Below are 22,041 nucleotides of genomic sequence, written 5' to 3'. Positions count from 1 at the left end.
TCCACAACTGGGTGTTGTTTTTGCTTTGGCTCCCTCTCTTCATTCTTTCTGGAGTTATTTCTCCACTGCTCTCCAGTAGCATATTGGGCACCTACCAACCTGGGGAGTTCATCTTTCAGTGTCCTATCTTTTTCTGTTTTCATACTGTTCATGGGGTTCTCAAGGCAAGAATACTGAAGTGGTTTGCCATGCCCTTCTCCAGTGGACCACATTTTGTCAGAACTCTCCACCATGATCCATCCATCTTGGGTGGCCCTACACAGCATGGCTTAGTTTCATTGAGTTAGACAAGGCTGTGGTCCATGTGATTAGATTGGTTAGTTTTCTGTGTTTGTGGTTTCAGTCTGTCTGCCCTCTGATGCCCTCTCTTAGCGCCTACCATCTTACTGGGGTTTCTCTTACCTGGGACGTGGGGTATCTCTTCATGCTGATCCAGCAAAGCTCAGCCACTGCTTCTTACCTTGGACGTGGGGTATCTCCTCACGGCCACCACTACTGACCTTGGACGTGGGGTATCTCCTCTCAGCTGTTCGCTGCTCCAGCACTGTGCAGCTACCGCTCGCCGCTCCATATATATGTAGGCGTACATATATCCCCTCCTTCTTGAACATCCTTCCCACTCTCAATGCCCCTCTCCCATGTCTACTCCTTTGACTTTCCAAAACTTGTTGAGGCATGCTGTGTGCCTTACTATGTGGCCGACTTGTAGAAGTATTTAATAAATCTTGAGGAGCTGTATTCTGTTTTTATTATTTGGATCATGGCATTTTTATTACATCAACCTTGTTAACTGATGTTTCTCAAATTTCTTGTCAGGAGGTTCAGATTTAATAAGTGGGAGTTGGAGCCCAGTAATGTGTATTTTTAACTAGCACACCAGTTGGTTTCACTGATGCTCCTTCTTTTTCGGAGACACTTAGAGAAATACTGCTTATCCTTAATTATCCTCAGATTGTTGATTTAAAGATCAGGAGCTCAAGATAATTAACTTACTGTGACCTATTGCTATTGTGCTTAATTTCCCTCGGTATTTATTTTCTGTTATTTTTCTTCTTTTTCGTCTTGTTTCTTTATTTGTATTTTTTGTTTGTTTGTTTTCTTTTACTTGGGATAAATAATTCATGACAAGTTTCACTGTGAATTATACCCTTTATCATGTTGAAGTGATCTCTTTGTCTGCTTTAATCAATAGCATCCCTCCTGCTTTTTAGACAAAATTAATCTGTTACTTTTTCACTTCCTTTAATTTCCACTTTTAAAATCCTATGTCCTTCAATTTTAGCATAAAATTGTAATTTGTTCTAAGATTCTTCTCTTAGTGGATATATTTATGCCAATCATTGTTATAATAGATGTTACTGGCTTTAATTCTCCTAATATGTTTTGTCATTTCCCTTATTCTGACACTTTTTTTTTCCTTTCTGTCTTTTACTCTGTTGTCTGTACTGGTGGATTTATTTCTTTTCTGATCATTTATTATAATTGCTTTCATTTCTTTTGGCACTTTAAAAATTGAACTAAACATTATAATTAAACTCATATATTGTAATTTATCAACATTAAGCAGTTTTTGAAGGATGTAAAAGTCAAGTTGCAGCGAATGTATAATATAATGACTTTTAAAAAAGTATTTGGCTGCCCTGGAGCATGAGGGATTTCCGATCTTCATTGTGACATACAGGCTCTTTAGTTGTGGCATGTGAACTCTTATTTGCAGCCTGTGGGATCTTAGTTCCCCAACCAGGAATTGAACCCAGTCCTCCTCCATTGGGAGTGCAGAGTCTTAGCCACTGGGCCACCAAGGAAGTTCAGTATAATGGTATTTTAATGAAATTTGAAAATGTTATATGTACTGAATGGATCTACGTGTATGGCATGGCAATAATAAACTTCAAATTTGTGATGATGATTTTTCCTGGGAAGAAACGGAGGGTAATTGGGTCTGGAAGATAATACACAAGGCATCTGAACTCTATCTGCAATGTTTTCTTTCTTTCAAGAAAACTGATAGAAGGAGTTCCCTGGTGGTCCAGTAGTTAGGACTCTGTGCTTTCACTGCCAAGGGCTGGGATTCAGTCCCTAGTCAGGGAACTAAGATCTTGCAAGTTACAGGGTTTGGCTAAAAAAAAAAAATCTAATAGAATATGTGGTAAGTGTGTAGGATTTAATAGAGCTTAGCAGGAGATACATAAGTATTCAAAACATTATTCCCTGCCCATGCTGTATGATTCCATGCTCAATCGTGTCTGACTCTTTGCGACCCCATGGACTATGGCCCACCAGGCTCCTCTGTCCATGGGATTCTCCAGGCAAGAATACTGGAGTGGGTTGCCACTTCCTTCTCCACTGTATTACTGAAATTGTTCAGAATAGCTTTTAAATGCTCCCCCTTCCCCCTATGTTGTGGTTATTATTAAAATGTGCCTCCATGAGGAATGCAGAAATCAACTATGGATACTTATGGTTTGGGATAAAATTTCTAGTCAGAACATCATCTCTGCAAAAAATGCTACATTTCAAAAACAAATATGCAGAGATGTTCTCTGCACACTGGTCCGATGATTCTGAGAGGTACTGTAATGTTAGCAGAGTCACGTTGAAGGAGCACATGGAAGGCTTAAAAATACCTCAGGAAAGATAAACTTGGAAGAGGAGTTATTTGTGCCACTTGCTAAGCTACTGTCTCTCCTTCAGACCCATGCTATGAGTTACCTGTTGCTGCTGTAACAAATTAGCACATAGTTAGTGAGTTAAAACAGCCAGTTTATTCCTATCACAGTTCTGGAGGTCAGAAGTCCAAATTCAAAGTGCCAGCAGGGCTGGTCCCTCCAGAGGCTCCAGGGGAGCACTGGCTCCTGCTTTTTCCAGCTTCTAGAGGCACCGCATCCCTGGCTCATGGCCAGCCCTTCCCTCCATCCTCACAGTCAGCAGCACATCATCTCCTGTCTCTTTCTGCCTCTGACCCTCCCCCTCCCTCTTATAAAGACCCTGTGATGACACTGGTGCCCCTGGAGAATCCAGGGTCATCCCCGTCTCAGGGGCCTTAACATAATCTTTCCTGCGAATTTACAACCTAACATGACATTCACAAGTCCTAGTGCTTAGGATGTGGACATCTTTGGGGACCTTTATTCTGCTGGTTGCACCTACCCTTCAATGAAAGAGGAGAGTGAAAAAAGCTGATTCAAAACTCAACATTCAAAAGGTAAGATCATAGCATCTGGTCCCATCACTTCGTAGCATTAAATGGGGAAACAATGAAAACAGTGACAGACTTTATTTTCTTGGGCTCCAAAATCAGTGCAGATGGTGACTGCAGCCACAAAATTAAGAAGTTTGCTCCTTGAAAGGAAACCTATGATAAACCTAGACAGCATATAAAAAGCAGAGACATCACTTTGCAGACCAAGATCCTTATAGTCAAAGCTATGGTTTTTCCAACAGTCATGTACAGATGTGAGAGTTGGACCATAAAGAAGGCTGAGTGTCAAAGAACTGATGCTTTCGAATTGTGGTGCTGAAGAAGGCCCTTGAGAGTTCCTTGGACTGCAAGAAGATCAAACCAGCCTATCCTAAAGGAAATCAAGCTTGAATATACATTGGCAGGACAGATGCTGAAGCTGAAGCTCCAATACTTTGGCCACCTGATGAGAAGAGCTGACTCATTAGAAAAGACCCTGATGCTGGGAAAGATTGAGGGCAGGGGAGAAAGGGAAGACAGAGGATGAGATAGTTCAATGGCATCACCGACTCAATGGATATGAGTCTGAGCAAACTCTGGGAGATAGTGAAGGACAGGGAAGCCTAGCATGCTGCAGTACATGGGGTCACAGAGTCAGACACAACTTAGCTGAACACCAAGACCCCTTCAATTCTTAGCTTTGTGATGTGGGTGGAAACACTGCAAAGCTGGTTCTGCTTTGCCAGTAGCTTCTGCCAACTGGAGGGAGGGTGGAAGGCTGGAGAGGGGAGAGGGATTTGTCTGCACTGCCCCTTTCACTTCTTGCGTGTTTGAGGAATAATATCTCAGCGTGGCCTGAATATAGCTTGCATCATCTCTCCTTTTCTCAGATAACCACACCTGTTACTTTTCTTTCTTGTGACAATGGGTGTTTTGTGAATCATTCAGAAGACAGCCTCATTTTTTACCTTAACATGAAATGACATATTCTTTATGTGTGATGCTCACAGAATACATCTCTGAATATGTTATGGCAAACAAACAGGAGTGCTTGAGGAGGGTCATGCCATCACCCATTCTTAAGTGTGTCCATGCTGAGTCATGTCTGACTCTTTGTGACCCATGGACTGTAGCCCACCAGACCCTTTTGTCCATGGGATTCTCTAGGTAAGAATACTGGAGTGGGTAGCCATTCTCTTCTCCAGGGGATCTTACCCACCCAGGGATAGAAGTTGTGTCTCTTGCACTGGCAGAAGGATTCTTTACCACTTGAGCCCATTGGGAGGTAGGCTTCTAAATTCATGCCTATTTACTGAAACTCAGCATGCATCATTAATCCATATTTTTTAAAGTATATATTTGTAATAGTTTGTAAATTCGGTATTTTTGCCTTGAAGCTTTTTTATATGTTAATTTTCTTAACACTCATTTTTATGAAAGGATCTAAAACCTTTTTGAAAACCCTATAAAAAGGAATTTTAATTGTATTTATTTCAGGGGCATGCTGTGAGACTTACAGGATTTTTAGTTCCTCAACCAGGGAATCAATATGGGCCGGTGGCAGTGAGAGTGCAGTCCTAACCACTGGGCCACCAGGGAATTCCCTAAAAAGGAATTTTAAAAATTCTGTCTGTAAATTAAATGACAAGCAATATCAGAGTTTGGACATACACCTAACATCAAATGAGAGAATGTTTTCTGAAAGAAGCAGGCATATTAAATGCATTAGATGTTTAGCACCCATCTAGTAAGTGTATTAAGAGTTTTCAGGTCCATCACAAATTTCTATAAGCATTTTTGGTTGTTGTTTTATATCAGTTAAGGTAGGAATTCAATTGCCTCAGGGATATCATAGCCTTAAAAAACCTTTTAAAAAAATATTGTGGCAAAAACCACATGGGTTTCCCTAGTGGCTCAGCAATAAAGAATAAGCCTGCAACGCAAGAGACAAGGGTTTGATCCCTGGGTCAGGAAGAGCCCCTGGAGGAAGAAATGACAACCCACTTCAGTATTCTTGCAGGAAAAATCCCATGGACAGAGGAGCCTGGTGGGCTATAGTCCATAGGGTCACAAAGAGTTGGACAGGACTGAGCAACTGAGCACGCAGGAGGCAAAACACACATAACATGAAATTTACCATCTTAACCATTTTTAAGTGTCAGCTGCTAACAGAATTGTGTCTCACAGATAGCACATAAAGGTCCAAACAGAACCAACCCTTTGCTCTTAAATACATCCACTGTAAAGTTACTTGGTGGATATTTATTATAATTATTTATGGCTGCATTTAACAAACTTTTCATTCTGTTTGACGCTATTTACACTACTGTATAAAGGAAGCGAATGACAGGAAAAGTCCCACCAATAAATAAATAATCTTCATTTAATTGTGATTTACCTTAAGAATTATGTTATCATCCACTCTTCCTGAGAAGATTCAAAGGATAACGTGCTTTTTCGATGGCTATGATACTTAAGTGTTGCGGAGAGGCTAGGAATGAAAAGTGTTTCTAATGATTTTTTTTTTTTTAAGGTGGTAGTAAGTACACTCACACTATTATATAATACCAGACCCTTTTCATTTTCAAAATTCTCTGGGGATACTCTAAAAACCCCATCAGACATAAATTTCCCTGCAGTGCAAGATGTACAGCTGAGGACTGTGATGTCTCACATCTGCGGATATGCTGAGATCAGTCCTGCACGGAGATGGGGCCTGTAAGTCTGACCTTCCACAGGACACAGTGCCTGGGTTGCTGACCTCAAGGCCCAGTAGTGAGGACGAGGACGAAGGGCGGGGCCTCCGAGTGTCAAAAGTCACACGTCAAAGTCAAGCAAGACCCCACTTGCAGAGTGTGATGTTATTTTTCACTGAGCGTCTTTGTTCTTAAGTTAAAGGCATGTTTCCACGGTGACCTTGATCCCTGCTCGACTTCCCGGCCCCAGAGGTCACCAGACAGCCTCCTCACCCACCCTGTCCAGTCCTCTCTAGTCCCGGTTCTGGACAGGGACGCTCCTTGTGAAAACTGAGCCAGGACTTCGGGTCCAGGAGGAGGACCTGGGAGGACCCGCCCGCACAGGAGCGAGTTCTGCTCAGAGCCCGGAGCTAGTGGACAGTATCCCGAAGCCTGCTGCTGCTAAGTCACTTCAGTCGTGTCCGACTCTGTGCGACCCCATAGACGGCAGCCCACCAGGCTCCCCAGTCCCTGGGATTCTCCAGGCAAAAACACCTAGTCACTCAATAAGTCAGAGGGCGGGAAAAATCAGAGGCGTTCAGGCGGGGCCGGAGAATTGTCCAATCAGGGGCACAAGGAGGCGGGTCTCTAGAAACCCAGTCAGGAGCCCCGGCAGTAAAAATATTCGAAGATTGCCCAATCAGACAGGTGAGGTGTGAAGCATCTCCCAATCACAATCCCGGATGAAGAGAGTGTCAGGAGCACCGTCCAATCAGGGCCGAGGGCGGGCACGCTTTCCTGCCCGAGTGCGAGTAGTTCTCTGGGGGCCTTGGAGCTGCTGCGCACCTGCCCCGCGGCCCCAGGTGTCAGGTCCCTGTGGCTCTCACCTGCCCGGGCCGCGGGGAGGACTCCCGGGAGAGTCCGGAGCCGGGAAGAGATGGTGAGTGAGCGGGGCCGGGCTCAACATCGGGAAGGGCTGATTTGAACCGGCTGGAAGCGGTCCCGGGGTGGGGTCCTGGCGTCCTGTCCGGTCCGCGCGTGTGTGCCAGCGGTCTCAGAACTACCCGGGTGACCCGATGCTCACAGGTGCCTTCTGCACGGGGCTCCGAGAACACCAGCCCCTGGTCGGTTCCTCCCAGCGGACAGTCTGCAGGGGCGGGCGGGGAGCTTGGGGAGACCTGCTTGGGGACCTTGGACTGGGAGGGGTCACCTGGTAGGTCCTTGGTCCTGAGTGACCCCAACTCCAGCCCTCATTTCTTGGAGGGACACTAGTTGTCAGCTGACCGGACGCCTGAGGGGAAAAGGCAAATAATTCCTGACCCGTGGGTTCTCACAAGGGAAGTGAGAAAAACTAACGCCAAGGTCAAGGAAAGCGCACTATCAGGTGGGGCAGCACCCCTCAAACCATCACCCCCGCCCAAGCAAAATGCACAGGCGACACAGTGGGGACACTGCTGGTGTCCTTTGTTCAGAGAGCACTTCAGTGAGCGATGGGGGAGGGGTACCCCACGTGGTGGTGTGGCTGCTCTTGACCCTTGGGTCATCTTTGTCTGGGGACCAGTACAGCCTTGCCCCTCCCTGGGTTTGTTACCTTGAAAAGATGTGTTCGCTTACTGGAACCTCAGATTTTCAGCAAGTGTAAAATAACGTCTAATAAATACAGCGGGAAACAGAAAATAAAATATTTTCAAAGGGGTGAGTTTCAGAAGAAAGAAAAAAAAGGAAATATCTGCATTCCGCTTGTTAAAATAAAAAATCACCTGTCTGTAGTAAGTTTCTGAGGTCTGTTCCTTTGAGTTAACAAATGGAATTCTGGGGCATAGCCTCGAAAGTTCTGGGGAAAAACATGTCAGAGAAATAGAGATTTCCCTTCCTGTACAGCTGCAGAGAAGTGAAGGAAATACCACATAGCATGATAGGTAAAGATGGTGAAGATTCACCCAAAAATATCAGATATTTAATTTGTGACAGTTGATGCTACTGTTGTTTGTTATCTGCAATACACTTTGCTTAAATCTGCAATAAATTGTTTATTATCCTTGAAACCTGTGGGTATACACGGATCTTACTTAGACACCAGTTTGTCCTGTCCTTTGTGCTAAAGTGTCTGTCATTTCTGCTTGGCTCTCAGTGGCTGCTCTGTAGTAAATCAGGTCTCCTTTTAGACATAGGTCTGCTTTGGACTCTATTCCTCAAGGTAGATCTAATGGCCCCTTCCTCTGCCAGTTCATCCTGTTGGGAGTGCTGCTGCTTTAAAATCCTTGCAGTGTGCCAGTCAGGTTCTCTCCTAGTTCTTCAGAATATTTTGACGGTTTAGGGGCATTTGTTCTCATTAGGTTGGAAAGTTAGTATTTGATAAATCCTAAAAAAAATCTGTTTGGGGATTTCATGGGATTTTATAAACATCCTAGGTCTGTCTTGGGAGGATTTATATTTTGGTTAAGAATGTGTGCCATCTTGTCATTTATTTCATTTTTCTTTGTTACTATCCTTAGTGTTTTTAAATTTTTCTATTTCTTTTTTCTTTTTTTTAATGCATTATTTATTTATTTATTTGGCTCCACTGCATCTCAATTGCAGCATTTGGGATATTTTAGTTGTGGCATGCGGGATCTAGTTCCCTGACCAGGAATTGAACCCAGGCTCCCTACATTGGGAGCTCAAAGTCCTAGCCACTGGACCACCAGGGTAGTCTAGTTATTAGATTTTTTTAATAGCCTCCATTAAACTTACTTTGTACTACTTCAGTTTGGTTTTTACCATGGTGTGTGTTATCTTTTCAAAGTGACCTTTCCTGGATCTTCCCCGGTGGTCCATTGGTTAAGATTCTGCGCTTCCAGTGCAGGGGATTGGGTTTGATTCCTGATCAGGGAAATGAGATCCCACATGGAGCATGGTGTGGTCAAAAAATAAAGTGACCTTTCCAATTTGCTGTTGCTTTTAATTAGAAAGGTAATGAAATTTGTATTGAGTTTTTATCCTGAGATCTTGTTCAGGATCTTATTCTATGATTATTGTTTTTTTTCTGTTGGTGTTATACACATACAGTTGTTTGAGTTAGGCATTGGGACAACCTCTTTTCTAGTACCGCACGTTTGTGCATTTTCTGGACTGGGTTGCTAGTATAATGTTGACTAAGAGGTCAGCTGGCCACACTTCATTTGGATCTAATTGTCTTGGAGAAAACAGTTAACTTCATACAATTTATATGTTCTCTTATTTTTTTTTTTGAATTTTTTTCTCATCTGTTTTCTTTTATCTAATCATGCATATTACCATCTGTTTCCTACTGGTAAGAGTGTTTTTTTATGTATGACTGTTGAATATCATAAAATGGCTTTCAGCAACTCTAAGATGATTAGAGGTAATTCCTGTGAGCTGATTTAGTGTTTTCTGTTGTATAAGATAACATCAGTGTAGGAAAATGTATATGACATATATAGTTGACAGAAATATTGGAGAAAAAAAAATCCTCTGTGAAATGAAACTCAGCCCTCAATGTAGAACCAGCTTTCATACCAGACTGGAAATGAACCCGAATGACAGGCCCCTCACTCTCCAAATTCAACCAAATAATATGTTGAATTATATCAAGATATATGTGTGTGTGTGTGTGCTTGTGTGCTCAGTCATGTCCAACTCTTTGTGACCCCAGGCAGGCTCCTGGACTGCAGCCTGCCAGGCTCCTCTGTCCATTTCTAGGCAAGAAAACTGGAGTAGGTTGCCATTTCCTTCTCCAGGGAATCTTCCGGACCCAGAGAGGGGGGAACCCAAGTCTATGTCTCCTTTATTGCAGGCACTCTAGGTTTCTTTTTATAAGGGCACTAATCCCATCCCTGATCAGCTCCAGAAGGCTCCACCTCCAAACACCATCACCTTGGGGATTAGGTTTCAACCTGAATTTGGTGGCGGAGGACACAGACTTTCAGCCCATGGTAGTCCCCAATACCACCCTGGCTTCACAGATTTACTTGGTGGCTCCCTGGCTTCAGTGTGTAGCCATGCTCATGGCTCTGATTTCTGACCATGGGAATAAAGCAGAGTCAGCAGGAGAAAGGTACTCAGGACAGTTCCTGAGGAGACTGAGTGCCGGATCTCAAGGTTCCCCACTCCCCCCCCAACAAAATCACACAGGGCAGGCTTCCTCCCTCCACCCCCCACGTGCCATCCACCTGGAACACTAATGAGAGGCTCAGTTACCAGGGTTGTGTTGAGCTGGTCATGTAGACACCCTGTGATTAGTCTGAACTGAGATTCCAGACTCCCAGAAGGAAAGCTGTTCTTCAGCATAAACTGTATTATTAGCATAAAAGGGCAGAGGAGCCACTGCTGTCAGGGTGGTGAGAATGCTGCCCAGACCCAAGTTCCCACATGCCAGCAGATGGCCAGCCCTGCATGCCAGGCTGAAGAAAGACGGGACAGCCCCTTGCCTTTCGCTTTGTCTAAACTTTTGCTTCAGCTCTAGGTATTGGTTTAACTTTTTTCCTCCTAATGCAGTACTGTCTTCTAACTCTTTTTTCCCCACCCAAAGCTCACTTTGGGGAACTTGAGAGGCGTTTCACCTCCTGCCCAGAAGAGAGCAAAAATCAGAGGTGTCACCTGGGCTGGACTTCGATTGTCCTCTCACTTGGCCAGCATGGCCACTGGCATATTCAGTGAGCTGGCCCTCCTGGAGTTGGATCACTCATTTCCACCTTGATCAACTTTAAACCTCACAGCAGGCAGTTCAGTCGCCCTTTCATACCCCAGATGACCCCATTGTCATCCGCTCTTCCTTCTTCCTCCACTTCCCAGACAGTGCTTTTCCCATATTTTAGTGAGTCTGGATTGTTTCAGCAAATTCCACTTCTGATGTGTCTGGTGACCACAGGACCACCTGTGGTTCTGCAGGTAGGACTCACGTAACTCAGCACAGAGTTGTACTCATGACTAGAATTTATCACAACAAAAGGGCAAAGCAAACTCAGCAAAGGGAAAAGGCCCATGGGGAAAAATCTGAAGAAAACCAGGTGCACACTTCTAAGAGTCCTTTCCCAGTGGAGTCACACATAACACACCCCACAGCCCAGGTTGTGACAGCACATGAAATACTATTTCCTGGAGGCTCATTAGGGACTCAGTGCCCTGGGGTTTTTATTGACAGCTGATTGTATAGGCATACTGTGCCCAGCACGGATCCAAAGCCCAGATCCCCAAACAAAAAGCGGGTGTTCAGCATTAAATATCAGTTTACAGACAGGGAGTAATAATTATGGTGGTGTGAAACCTTCAAAAATTAAGTTCCCAGATGCTAGCCAAGGCCAGTCTTGCCTCCTCGCCAGCAGTCATTGCCAGGGATCAAGTTAAGGTTTGCAGTGTCCACTCTTTTCCTGCACGTTCAGTAGATGAAACACTACAGGCAACTCTATCACAAGCAACTCACCTGACTCAAGAAGGTCCTATATAATAGAGATATTCCTGTTATGCTCTGTTGAATAGCTACTAAATTCTGGCATCAGAATTGTTGCAGAAGAGTGTTCTCTTTCCTCTGCTCATGGAATGTCACTGGGTTGATGAACTTTAAAAACAAAACATGGCTTAAGGGAGGCATTCAGCTTAGTGGTTCTTGTGCTTAGGAATTGGCCCGACTTGCTCATGTGCCCACCACGGGGAGGGACGTGGACAGAAGAGAAACTGAGAGTGCAGCCTCTAGGTTGGTTTGTGTGGAATCACTGTCTCCTGGGACTTGAGGCAAGGCAGTGTTTCCTGTGTAGGAAGACACTGGAATCCTTTATGTATTTTATAGTCAAGGGTAAATTCGCTGTCAAATGTTTCTGATGTTAAAGTCCTTTGCAAAGTAGACTCTTAACCTTTTCCTTAAGGTCATCAAGGGTACTGTTTTATGACTCCTGTAGAAGAGCATCATGCAACGTGTGTGTGTGTGTCTGTCTGTGTGTGTGTGTGTGTGTGTGTGAGCTCAGAACTGCTGAGAAGCAGCACTGGCTCAGGAGTGTAGAGAACGTATGGAGTTCTTACTTCCTATCATCATGAAAATAGAGAAAAAGAGTAGAAACTGGGCTGGTGATAACTATTACACAGAAAAGTTAAAATTAACACTTATTCAAAAGAAATATTGTATTCAGCCAGCTGGACTGTCCTTATGGCCTGGAGTTCTTTAAGACAATATGGCTAGCTGGCCCTTGCAGCACATTGGGTTCCCACAGGCCCATTGGCCTCTCATATTTGGTTGGGGGAAGAGAAGGAAAAATGTCCAGTCCTTCACTGTATGTTTTTTAAATTTATATATTTATTTATTTACTTTTGCCCGCACCATGTGGCAGTGTGGGATCTTAGATCCCTGCCTAAAAATTGAACCTGTGCTCTATGAATTGCAAGTGCAGAGTCCTAAGCACTGGACTAGGGAAGTCCCACCTTCATTGTGCTTTTATTCCTTTGAACCTCATTCAGGCTGACCTTGAGCTTCATGTGCTTATGAATGGTGTGCTATAGGAAGAAGCTATCAAGTCTCTTGTATCACAAGGGGGTTGACGATTCTTAAAATGCAAATATTGTAATGGACACATGTATATGTATGGATGGGTCCCTTCACTGTTTACCTGAAATAATCACAGCATTGTTAATTAGCTGTGCATGCATGCTAAATTGCTTCAGTCATGTCTGACTCTTTGCAACCCTACAGATTGTAGCCGGCCAGGCTCCTCTGTCCAGGAGATTCTCTAGGCAAGATTACTGGAGTGGGTTGCCATGCCCTCCTCCAGGGGATCTTCCTAACCCAGAGATTGAACCCATGTCTCTTACGTCTCCTGCATTAATAGGTGGGTTCTTTACCATTCGCAGCACCTGGGAAGCCCTTAATTGGCTATCAGTTCAGTTCAGTTCAGTTCAGTCGCTCAGTCATGTCCGACTCTTTGTGACCCCATGAACCGCAGCACGCCAGGCCTCCCTGTCCATCACGAACTCCCGGAGTTCACTCAGACTCACGTCCATCGAGTCCGTGATGCCATCCAGCCATCTCATCCTCTGTCGTCCCCTTCTCCTCCTGCCCCCAATCCCTCCCAGCATCAGAGTCTTTTCCAATGAGTCAATTCTTCACATGAGGTGTCCAAAGTACTGGAGCTTCAGCTTTAGCATCATTCCTTCCAAAGAAATCCCAGGACTGATCTCCTTTAGAATGGACTGGTTGGATCTCCTTGCAGTCCAAGGGACTCTCAAGAGTCTTCTCCAACACGACAGTTCAAAAGCATCAATTCTTCGGCACTCAGCCTTCTTCACAGTCCAACTCTCACATCCATACATGACCACAGGAAAAGCCATAGCCTTGACTAGATGGACCTTAGTTGGCAAAGTAATGTCTCTGCTTCTGAATATGCTATCTAGGTTGGTCATAACTTTTCTTCCAAGGAGTAAGCGTCTTTTAATTTCATGGCTGCTATCACCATCTGCAGTGATTTTGGAGCCGAAAAAAATAAAGTCTGACACTGTTTCCACTGTTTCCCCATCTATTTCCCATGAAGTGATGGGACCAGATGCCGTGATCTTCATTTTCTGAACGTTGAGCTTTAAGCCAACTTTTTCACTCTCCTCTTTCACTTTCCTCAAGAGGCTTTTTAGTTCCTCTTCACTTTCTGCCATAGGGTGGTGTCATCTGCATATCTGAGTTCCAGAAAAACATCTATTTGTGCTTTATTGACTGTGCCAAAGCCTTTGACTGTGTGGATCACAATAAACTGGAAAATTCTGAAAGATCTGGGAATACCAGACCACCTGACCTGCCTCGAGAAACCTATATGCACGTCAGGAAGCAACAGTTAGAACTGGACATGGAACAACAGACTGGTTCCAAATAGAAAAAGGAGTACGCCAAGGCTGTATATTGTTACCCTGCTTATTTAACTTCTATGCAGAGTACATCATGAGAAACACTGGGCTGGAAGAAGCACAAGCTGGAATCAAGATTGCTGGGAGAAATAATTGGCTATACTGCAATATAAAATGTTTTTGATATTAAGAAAATAAATAAAAGTTTTTAAAAATGGAAATATTGTTTCATTTGTATAGTTCTTTCATTTCTCCAGCGTGATCTGAATCCTTTGGTTAAAGAAGAGTTAAGACTTGAAGTGGTCGCAGTAGAAATGTAGATGTTAGTGGTAGTGGTTTAGTTGCTAGTCATGTCTGACTTTTGCAACCCCATGGACTGTAGCCTTCCAGGTGCCTCTGTCCATGAAATTCCCCAGGCAAGAGTACTGGAGTGGGTTGCCATTTCTTTCTCCAGGGGATCTTCCTGACCCAGGGATCAAACCCAGGTTTCCTGCATTGCAGGTAGTGTCCTGCTTTGCAGGCAGATTCTTTACCAACTGAATCATTAATCTATGAGGGCGGGAATGTGGACATAGTTAGGAGGTGTGTTGACTGAGTCACAGAGTGAATGTTTGGTGACCACAAAATCTTGTTTGAGCTTCCTGTGACTTCAGCCCAATTGCTGAGTGTCATGAATCACATCCAAGCTCCTGCACACATTTTGGTTGTTTCAGGACTCGGTGGTCTTCGAGGATGTGGCTGTTAACTTCACCCTGGAGGAGTGGGCTTTGCTGGATTCTGCTCAGAAGGAGCTCTACAGAGACGTGATGCTGGAGACCTTCAGAAACCTAGCCTCAGTGGGTAAGAATGATGTCATTCTTTCACTTAGTTAATTTAGAGACAAGCATATCGCACATCACTGTTCTGAGATGTAGAATGTAGAAAGGAAGTATGTTAACTAATAAGACAGATGTGGTCACAACTATCTTAGAATCTACCCACAAAAAATGTGAATCTATGTATTAAACTGAGTTTTTCTTTCTATAAAGAAAACTCCCTTAGTATCACTAGTAGATACAGTTTCATGGGGCATTTTAGAACCTTGAGAGAATTTTACTGTGTTTATTAAAGTGCTCACCATTTTGACCCCTTGTACTTGTGTTTGATGAAGTCTTGACACAGATAAATGCCTAAGTTTCTTTCTCGGCTAACAGGTACTTTCTTTCTTGTAAGATTTGTTCCCTTTTTGCTTTCAGATGATAAGACTCAATGTAAGGCCAATGGGTCAGTTTCTCAGCAGGATATTTATGGGAATAAAATGTCCAAAGAACATGAAATATCAAAGTTCACTGGAAATGATTCCTGGCCCTTTGTCTTAGGAAAAATTTGGGAAGAACTCAGCATTGAAGATCAGTACACATACCAGAGTAGACCCCCAAGGTGAGTTGCACTCAGAGAAAGCAGTACTTCAGGAAGGAATCTTAGCATGTTATGAAGTTTAAAAAGCAAACAAAGCACAAGTAAGCCTAGGTCAGATTTGTTTGTTCATAGAGATTTTCATGATTTTTTTTTTTAATTTGACATTGATGTTGTGTTAGAAACAGTTGAAAACAATCAGCTGGAGAGATCATGTTTAAGAAACACTTGTTTCTGTAATGGTTGCAGTTGAGCCCCCTTTTGTGGCATTGAGTTTATTCCACTTTAAAAGAAGTCAAATCAGTGAGAAAATTTACCCATTCAGTGAAATCCGTGAAAGTGTAATCCTTGTGTGTATGTGTGTGTGTGTGCTTAGTCATGTCTGACTCTTTGCAGCCCCATGGACTGTAGCCCACCAGGTTCCTCTGTCCATGAAATTCTCCAGGAAAGAATACTGAAGTGGGTAGCCATTACCTCCTCTAGAGGGTCTTCCCAACCCAGGGATTGAACCCATGTCTCTTGCGTGTCCTGCATTGGCATGGAAATTCTTTATCACTGCACCACCTGGGAAGCTCTGTAATCCTTGTACTTACTAATAAATCATTATTAGTCAAACCATTTATAACATGCTTCTCATGTTTAACAGAAATCATGTGGTGGAAAGACTCCATGAAAGTCATGATCAATGTAAGGAAGGCTTCAGTCAGATTCCAGATCTTAACCTGTACCAGAAAATACTCACTGGAGTAAAACGGTATGAATACAGTCCATACAAAAAAGCCTTCATGTATCGTTCACTCAAGAATCACAGCACTGCTTGTACTGGACATAAACCGTATCAATGTCAGGAATGTGGGCAGGCCTACAGTTGTGATTCACACCTAAGGACGCATGTGAGAATCCATAATGGAGAAAGGCCCTTTGTGTGTAAATTATGTGGAAAAACCTTTCCGCGTACTTCTTCCCTCAACCGGCATATCAGGATTCATACTGCTGAGAAAACCTATGAATGTCAGCAATGTGGGAAAACCTTCATTGATTTTTCAAGTCTTACTAGTCATGTGAGAACTCATACTGGAGAGAAACCATATCAATGTAAGGAGTGTGGGAAAGCTTTCAGCTACTCCTCAACTTTTCGAAGACACATGATAACACACACTGGAGAGAAGCCCTATAAGTGTATGGAATGTGGGGAAGCTTTCAGCTACTCCTCAACTTTTCGAAGACACATGATATCACATACCGGGGAGACACCACATAAATGTAAGGAATGTGGGGAAGCCTTCAGTTATTCCTCAGCTTTTCGAAGGCACATGATAACACATACGGGAGAGAAGCCCTATGATTGTAAACAGTGTGGGAAAACCTTCATTTATCTCCAGTCCTTTCGAAGGCATGAAAGGATTCACACTGGAGAGAAACCTTATGAATGTAAGCAATGTGGAAAAACCTTCATCTATCCCCAGTCATTTCGAAGACATGAAAGGACGCATGGCGGAGAAAAACTCTATGAATGTGACCAGTGTGGAAAAGCATTCAGCCACCCATCCTCCTTTCAAGGACACATGAGGGTGCACACTGGAGAGAAACCTTACAAGTGCAGTCAGTGTGGGAAAACTTTCAACTGGCCCATATCCTTACGAAAACACTTGCGAACTCACACTAAAGAGAAACCCAATGAATGTAAACAGTGTGGAAAAGCCTTCAATTTATCTGCTTGCTTTCGAGAGCATGTGAGAATGCATCCTGGAGACAAGTCTTATGAATGCAAGCTATGTGGGAAAGCCTTCTACTGTCACCTCTCCTTACAGAAACACATGAGAAGGCACACCGCTGAGAAGCTTTATGAATGTGAGCAATGCCAGAAAGCTTTCAGTTGGCCTGAACTTTTGCAGCAGCATGTGAGAACGCATACTGCAGAGAAACCTTACGAATGCAAGGAATGTGGTAAAGTTTTCAAGTGGCCCTCATCCCTACCAATACATATGAGAATGCACACTGGAGAGAAACCATACGAATGTAAGCAGTGTGAGAAGGCCTTCAGTTGTTCCTCATCCTTAAGAAGACATGCAAGGATACATACTGTGGAGAAACACTACATATGTAATGGGGAAAATCCTCCTGCAAATGGATTCATGCACAGTGCTTCAGAAAATTCACATGAGGAGAGAAATCTTATAAAAGTTGCAAATCTGGTATTGCCTTTATGAGTCCCTCGTCATGGAAGTGGATCCATATTGAGTGTATTTCTTGTTCTTTTTGATGAAAATTAATTGTTAAAGTACTCTCTTCACTATAGTACATAAATTTTGTAGGTAGTGGGGTTTTTTTTTTATGTTTTAGGAAATAAAACATTTATCTTTCCAGTTGGACTCATGGTGATTTTCAGTGTATTTTTAATATATACACTATATAGTTTAGAGCAACTACCCAATGTGGGGCTCGAACCCATGACCCTGGGATTAAGAGCCCGATGCTCTTCTGACTGAGCTAGCCAGGAAGTTAAATATATAGTTTAATATCTTAGTTGTTAAAATTGTCCTTTAAGGGGTCATTGGAACAATGACATTGTGGTATTTGTTGGAATTTTCCTACTGGCTTAGTTAGCAGATACTGGATAATCAACCATTACATATTTTCCACCATGGTATTGAGACAGCCTTTATTTATTTAGGCCAGTGGAGCCTTATTCCATTTTTCTTAAAAATGGTTGCTGCTGCTAAGTCACTTCAGTCGTGTCCAACTCTGTGCAGCCCCATAGACGGCAGCCCACCAGGCTCCCCTGTCCCTGGGATCCTCCAGGCAAGAACACTGGAGTGGGTTGCCATTTCCTTCTCCAATGCATGAAAGTGAAAAGTGAAAGTAAAGTAGCTCAGTCGTGTCCGACCCTCAGCGACCCCATGGACTGCAGCCTTCCAGGCTCCTCCGTCCATGGGATTTTCCAGGCAAGAGTACTGGAGTGGGGTGCTATTGCCTGCTCTGAAAATAGTTGGTAGAAATTTGTAATTATGCAGAGCTCTTCAAAGTGTATAGTCTCATGTGAATTGTTACTTTGAACTTTTACACTTTGCTTTGTCTTCACTTGTGATTGTGAATTAAAACTAGGTTTTTTATTTAAGAGACACTTGTGATGTGACCATGAGATATCAACTTCTGGATTGTGTTACATCAGCATGAGTAGTGTTAGGAACTACAGTTCCCCAGATCCCTTCCCTTTATGATTCTCTGTCCAAATATACCAGAAGCCTATTGATGTGAGATTTGGAAGGCAAAAGTGAAGCCATTACTAAGGTTTTGCAGTTTGTTGTTGTTGTTTAGTCACTCAGTTATGTCTGACTTTTTTGCGACCCCATGGACTGTAGCCCACCAGACTCCTCTGTCCATGGGATTCTCCAGGCAAGAATACTAGAATAGGTTGCCATTTCCTTCTCCAGGGGATCTTCTTGACCCAGGCATGGAACCTATGTCTCCTTCATTGGCAGGTGGATTCTTTACAGTGAGCCACCAGAGAATCTATAGATCTATTTACTTAACACTAAAATGACCATTTTGGTTTCCTAATGTATATTTTGAGGCATATTGTTGGGGAAAGGTCAAAGAGCTGCTTCTAGAACTGTTCCTTAAGATAGTAAGCCTGAGGCAACACTCACTCATGGAGGAATTTCAGAGATTATTGCAGCTATCAAGTCCTGGGGGATACAAGGACTTTTTTTTAACTAAACTTTTCTTTCAGTTTGGTTGTTATAAAAGCTATGAAAGGGGAGTTTGAAATATCACAGTCCTTTTAAAGTGCTTTTTAAAAACTTGCGGTTGATTTACAATGTTGTGTTAATTTCTGCTGTATAACAGTGATTCATTTATATATGTGTGTATATGTGTGTGTATTATTTTCATTTTCTTTTCCATTATGGTTTATCACAGTCACTGAATATAGTTCCCTGTACTATAGTAGGACCTGGTTGTTTGTTATTATTGATACATTATTATTGACTGAAGTCCTTATAGGCCAGGGCTGAAGTTCCAACTTCAATGCCAGGTTTTTTAATTGGCAAACAACCTGATACCCTATGAACCACATACACCCAAATCAGGTCATATGATTTAATTCTATTTGTGGACTTCCCTGACAGTGCAGTGATTAAGACTCTGTGCTTCCACTACAGGGGCACAGGTTCATTCCTGCTTGGGGAACTAGGATCCTTCATGCCACATGGTCCCCCCACCCCCACCCCGCCAAAAGGTATTTGTAAGTAATGCTCCTTTGCCCACCTTTGTCTTCAGATTCTGCAAGTGGCTCAGCCTCTATGGCTATGTCATAGAACCACAAAAATCTGATGCATAGCAACCCAGGTTGGTATCCCCTGGGGTATCACCCCAGGCCACATGGCCCTGAAACCAGGCCCTCCAGAAAGCTGCAGGAGTCATCATTTAAGAAATGTATCTAGGGCTTCCTTGCTGGCTCAGTGGTTAAGAATCCACCAGCCAACCCAGGAGACATGGGTTTGATCCCTGGTCCGGGAAGATCCCACGTGCCAGGGAACAACTAAGCCCATGGGCAACAACTACTGAGCAGCAAGTGAAGCCGCTGCAATGAGAAGCCACTGCACTGCAACTGGAGAAAAGCCTGCTGCAGCAAGGAAGACCCAACACAGCCAAAACTAAATAATTTAAAAAAATGAAATTGTCTTATAAAAACAAGTATATCTGATTTTTTTTTTAATCTATAGACTTATTAAAGAGGAATCTTATTCACAGAGTGCTGCCAGAGGACTGAGGCTCGGGCCTAAGATGGGCCACCGTCTCCAACCACAGAGCAAAGGGCTTTTCCCATCTGTGTGAAGAGGGGAAGCAGGATGAAAGTTGGGCTAGTGAGGGGCTAAGCGGATTCTGAGACCAGCAGGATTGGACGGGGGTCTCCTGGGTACCTTGTCTGGAGAAGCTGACCAGGGGCATGTTCAGAACCTCACTGTTGCTCAGACAGGGGTAGGAGGTGAGGAGCTGCGATCCAGAGTTCCCATTCCCTGTGGGGAGGGAGCCTGATACCGTGGGTTATGAGATAAGACTCAAAAAGAATTTGGTCAAGCCCAGATTAGGAGCCGGGTCAGGAGAGCGGGGCCTCCTGGTGCCAAAGGCCACACATCAAACACGGTGGGATCCTGGCTTATACGCGGACGTGAATGCCTTTGTTCTTAAAGAAATGGCACAGACCCACAATGACTTCACCCCTGGACCATTGGCCCCTGAGGACACCAGGCTCTGCTATCCCATCTCCTCCAGTCCCGATCCTGGACAGGGGTCTCTCCGCAGGGCAAGTTAAGTCAGGACTTCTCGGTCCAGGTCCACCTGCCCGGAACAAGTTCTGCTAGGAACCCACGTACCGGGCTAGCGAGCCCAGGTATCTAGAAGGAGGCCGGGCAGGGATGGGCTGAAGCCGAAAACCACACTTCCGCCCGGCATAAGTACCTGACGAAGGTTCAGACTAAACACTGAAGCCTGGAAGGTCAGGGGAGGCGGGGGCGAGCCCAGGAGAATAACCAGAACTGCTGGGAAGGTATCAGAGTAACAGGTCTGAACAACTATCCAATCAGGGCCCGGATCTTGCCTGAGTATTATTCTTTCGGAGTCCGGGGGTGAGTGTCGGGAGTACCATCCAATAAGATCGCCACCTCCCAGAGGACCATTCAATCAAGGGCTGCGGGGGCGGGTGTTAGGTACACAAGAAGCGTCTGGCGGAGGAGTGCGTGGGACACCGTCCAATTAGACGGCGGAGGCCCGGCACTCCGTCCAATCAGGACCGGTGGCAGCCACCCTCCCATCCCGCGCAGGCGTTGCTCTCTTCAGACCTGGGCGCTCCCGCATACCTGTGGGTTGCGGCCCCAGGTGTCATGTTTCCGTGGCCTCTCGGGCTCCGGGAAGGATGCTCTGGAGATCCAAGAACTGGCAGATATGGTGAGTTCTCTGGCCGGAGCTGGAGACTGGCTGGGGCTTATTACGACCCGCTGGGAGCTGAGGCAGGCCCGGGTCTCCGGCGCCCGCTCCTCTAGATAGCGACCCAAGTCTCCCCCTCAACCCCGTTGTCCTGTCCCCTCTTGAGTGGGAGTCGGCCTGAGAAGGCGCCCTTTGGGGATCCCGGGGAGAACCGGGTGACCCGGACAGTGGTCAGGGGCTGGGGTGAGGGGACCCGTCCTGACCTGACAGATGCAGTCATATCCCTACCAGGTAGGAAGGTGCTTTATTCCCATTAAAAAACAAAAGTCAACGAAGTAAGTTTCCAAGCTCTTACTGGTTTTATTCAGCCAGTCATGAATCTGGCAGCTTCCCATCCACCACAGAAGGGCGCTGCGGTTTGAAAGTCTCCTGTAGGCAGAAGTGAGCGGGTCGAAGGAAGCAGCAAAAGTGGGTTTTGTCTGTGGTAGGTTCCTTTGCCCTAGGGAGGGCGCGGGTCTGCCAGGCAGATCGTCTCCCTGTGCCGACCCGGTAATTCCTGATTGACTGCTTTCAAATTCCATTTCTGGGAGAGGCTGAAACTCTTAAGTTCAACCAGCTCGGTGTCTTGGGACTCAGCATAAGTGACTCCATTTGGGGCTGTGGGCTTGTTTTAATATTCCAGAGATTTGGAGTAGGGACAGGACTCCGATCTCAACATACATCCCAGGGTCTCAGACGAAACAGAAAAGGGCTTTTCTGTTCTGGGTGAGGAGGGTGAGAGCAAGCCTGGGGGATCTCTGGGGTCAGTGCATTCTCAGCCCATTTGGGGAGAAGGGGAGCTTTATTTTGCATCTCAGTGCTTCTTGAGGATGGGTAGGGGAAGCTGGTGACCAAAAAGTCAGGGGAAGGTTTGGGTTACAAGTGGGCAATTGTGAACATTTGGTCAAATGAAAAATTCAAACTTCCTAAGCCTGCACTTTCATACTTTCAATCGAGTGTGTTATTGTGGGGTGCGGGCGGGGGAGTCTGTAAGTGTCTCAAAAG

At 44.5% G+C, this 22,041-nt stretch overlaps 1 protein-coding gene across 1 annotated transcript in view; it reads left to right on the top strand.

The window, feature by feature from the left end:
* The window catches only part of LOC128050959 (zinc finger protein 555-like), a 32,047-nt gene extending 14,768 nt beyond the window's left edge, over positions 1-17,279 (top strand). Inside the window, exons 4-6 of the mRNA XM_052643478.1 lie at positions 14,388-14,514; positions 14,910-15,093; positions 15,716-17,279. Coding sequence (XP_052499438.1) covers positions 14,388-14,514; positions 14,910-15,093; positions 15,716-17,279 — 1,875 coding nt within the window. The remainder of the gene's footprint in view (positions 1-14,387; positions 14,515-14,909; positions 15,094-15,715) is intronic.
* The last annotated feature ends 4,762 nt before the right edge of the window (positions 17,280-22,041 follow it).

This window comes from Budorcas taxicolor, chromosome 7, assembly GCF_023091745.1.
Source record: "Budorcas taxicolor isolate Tak-1 chromosome 7, Takin1.1, whole genome shotgun sequence".
Lineage (NCBI taxonomy): Eukaryota > Metazoa > Chordata > Mammalia > Artiodactyla > Bovidae > Budorcas > Budorcas taxicolor.
Note: the sequence above shows the minus strand (reverse complement) of the source record. Positions and strands in the feature narration are given on the sequence as shown.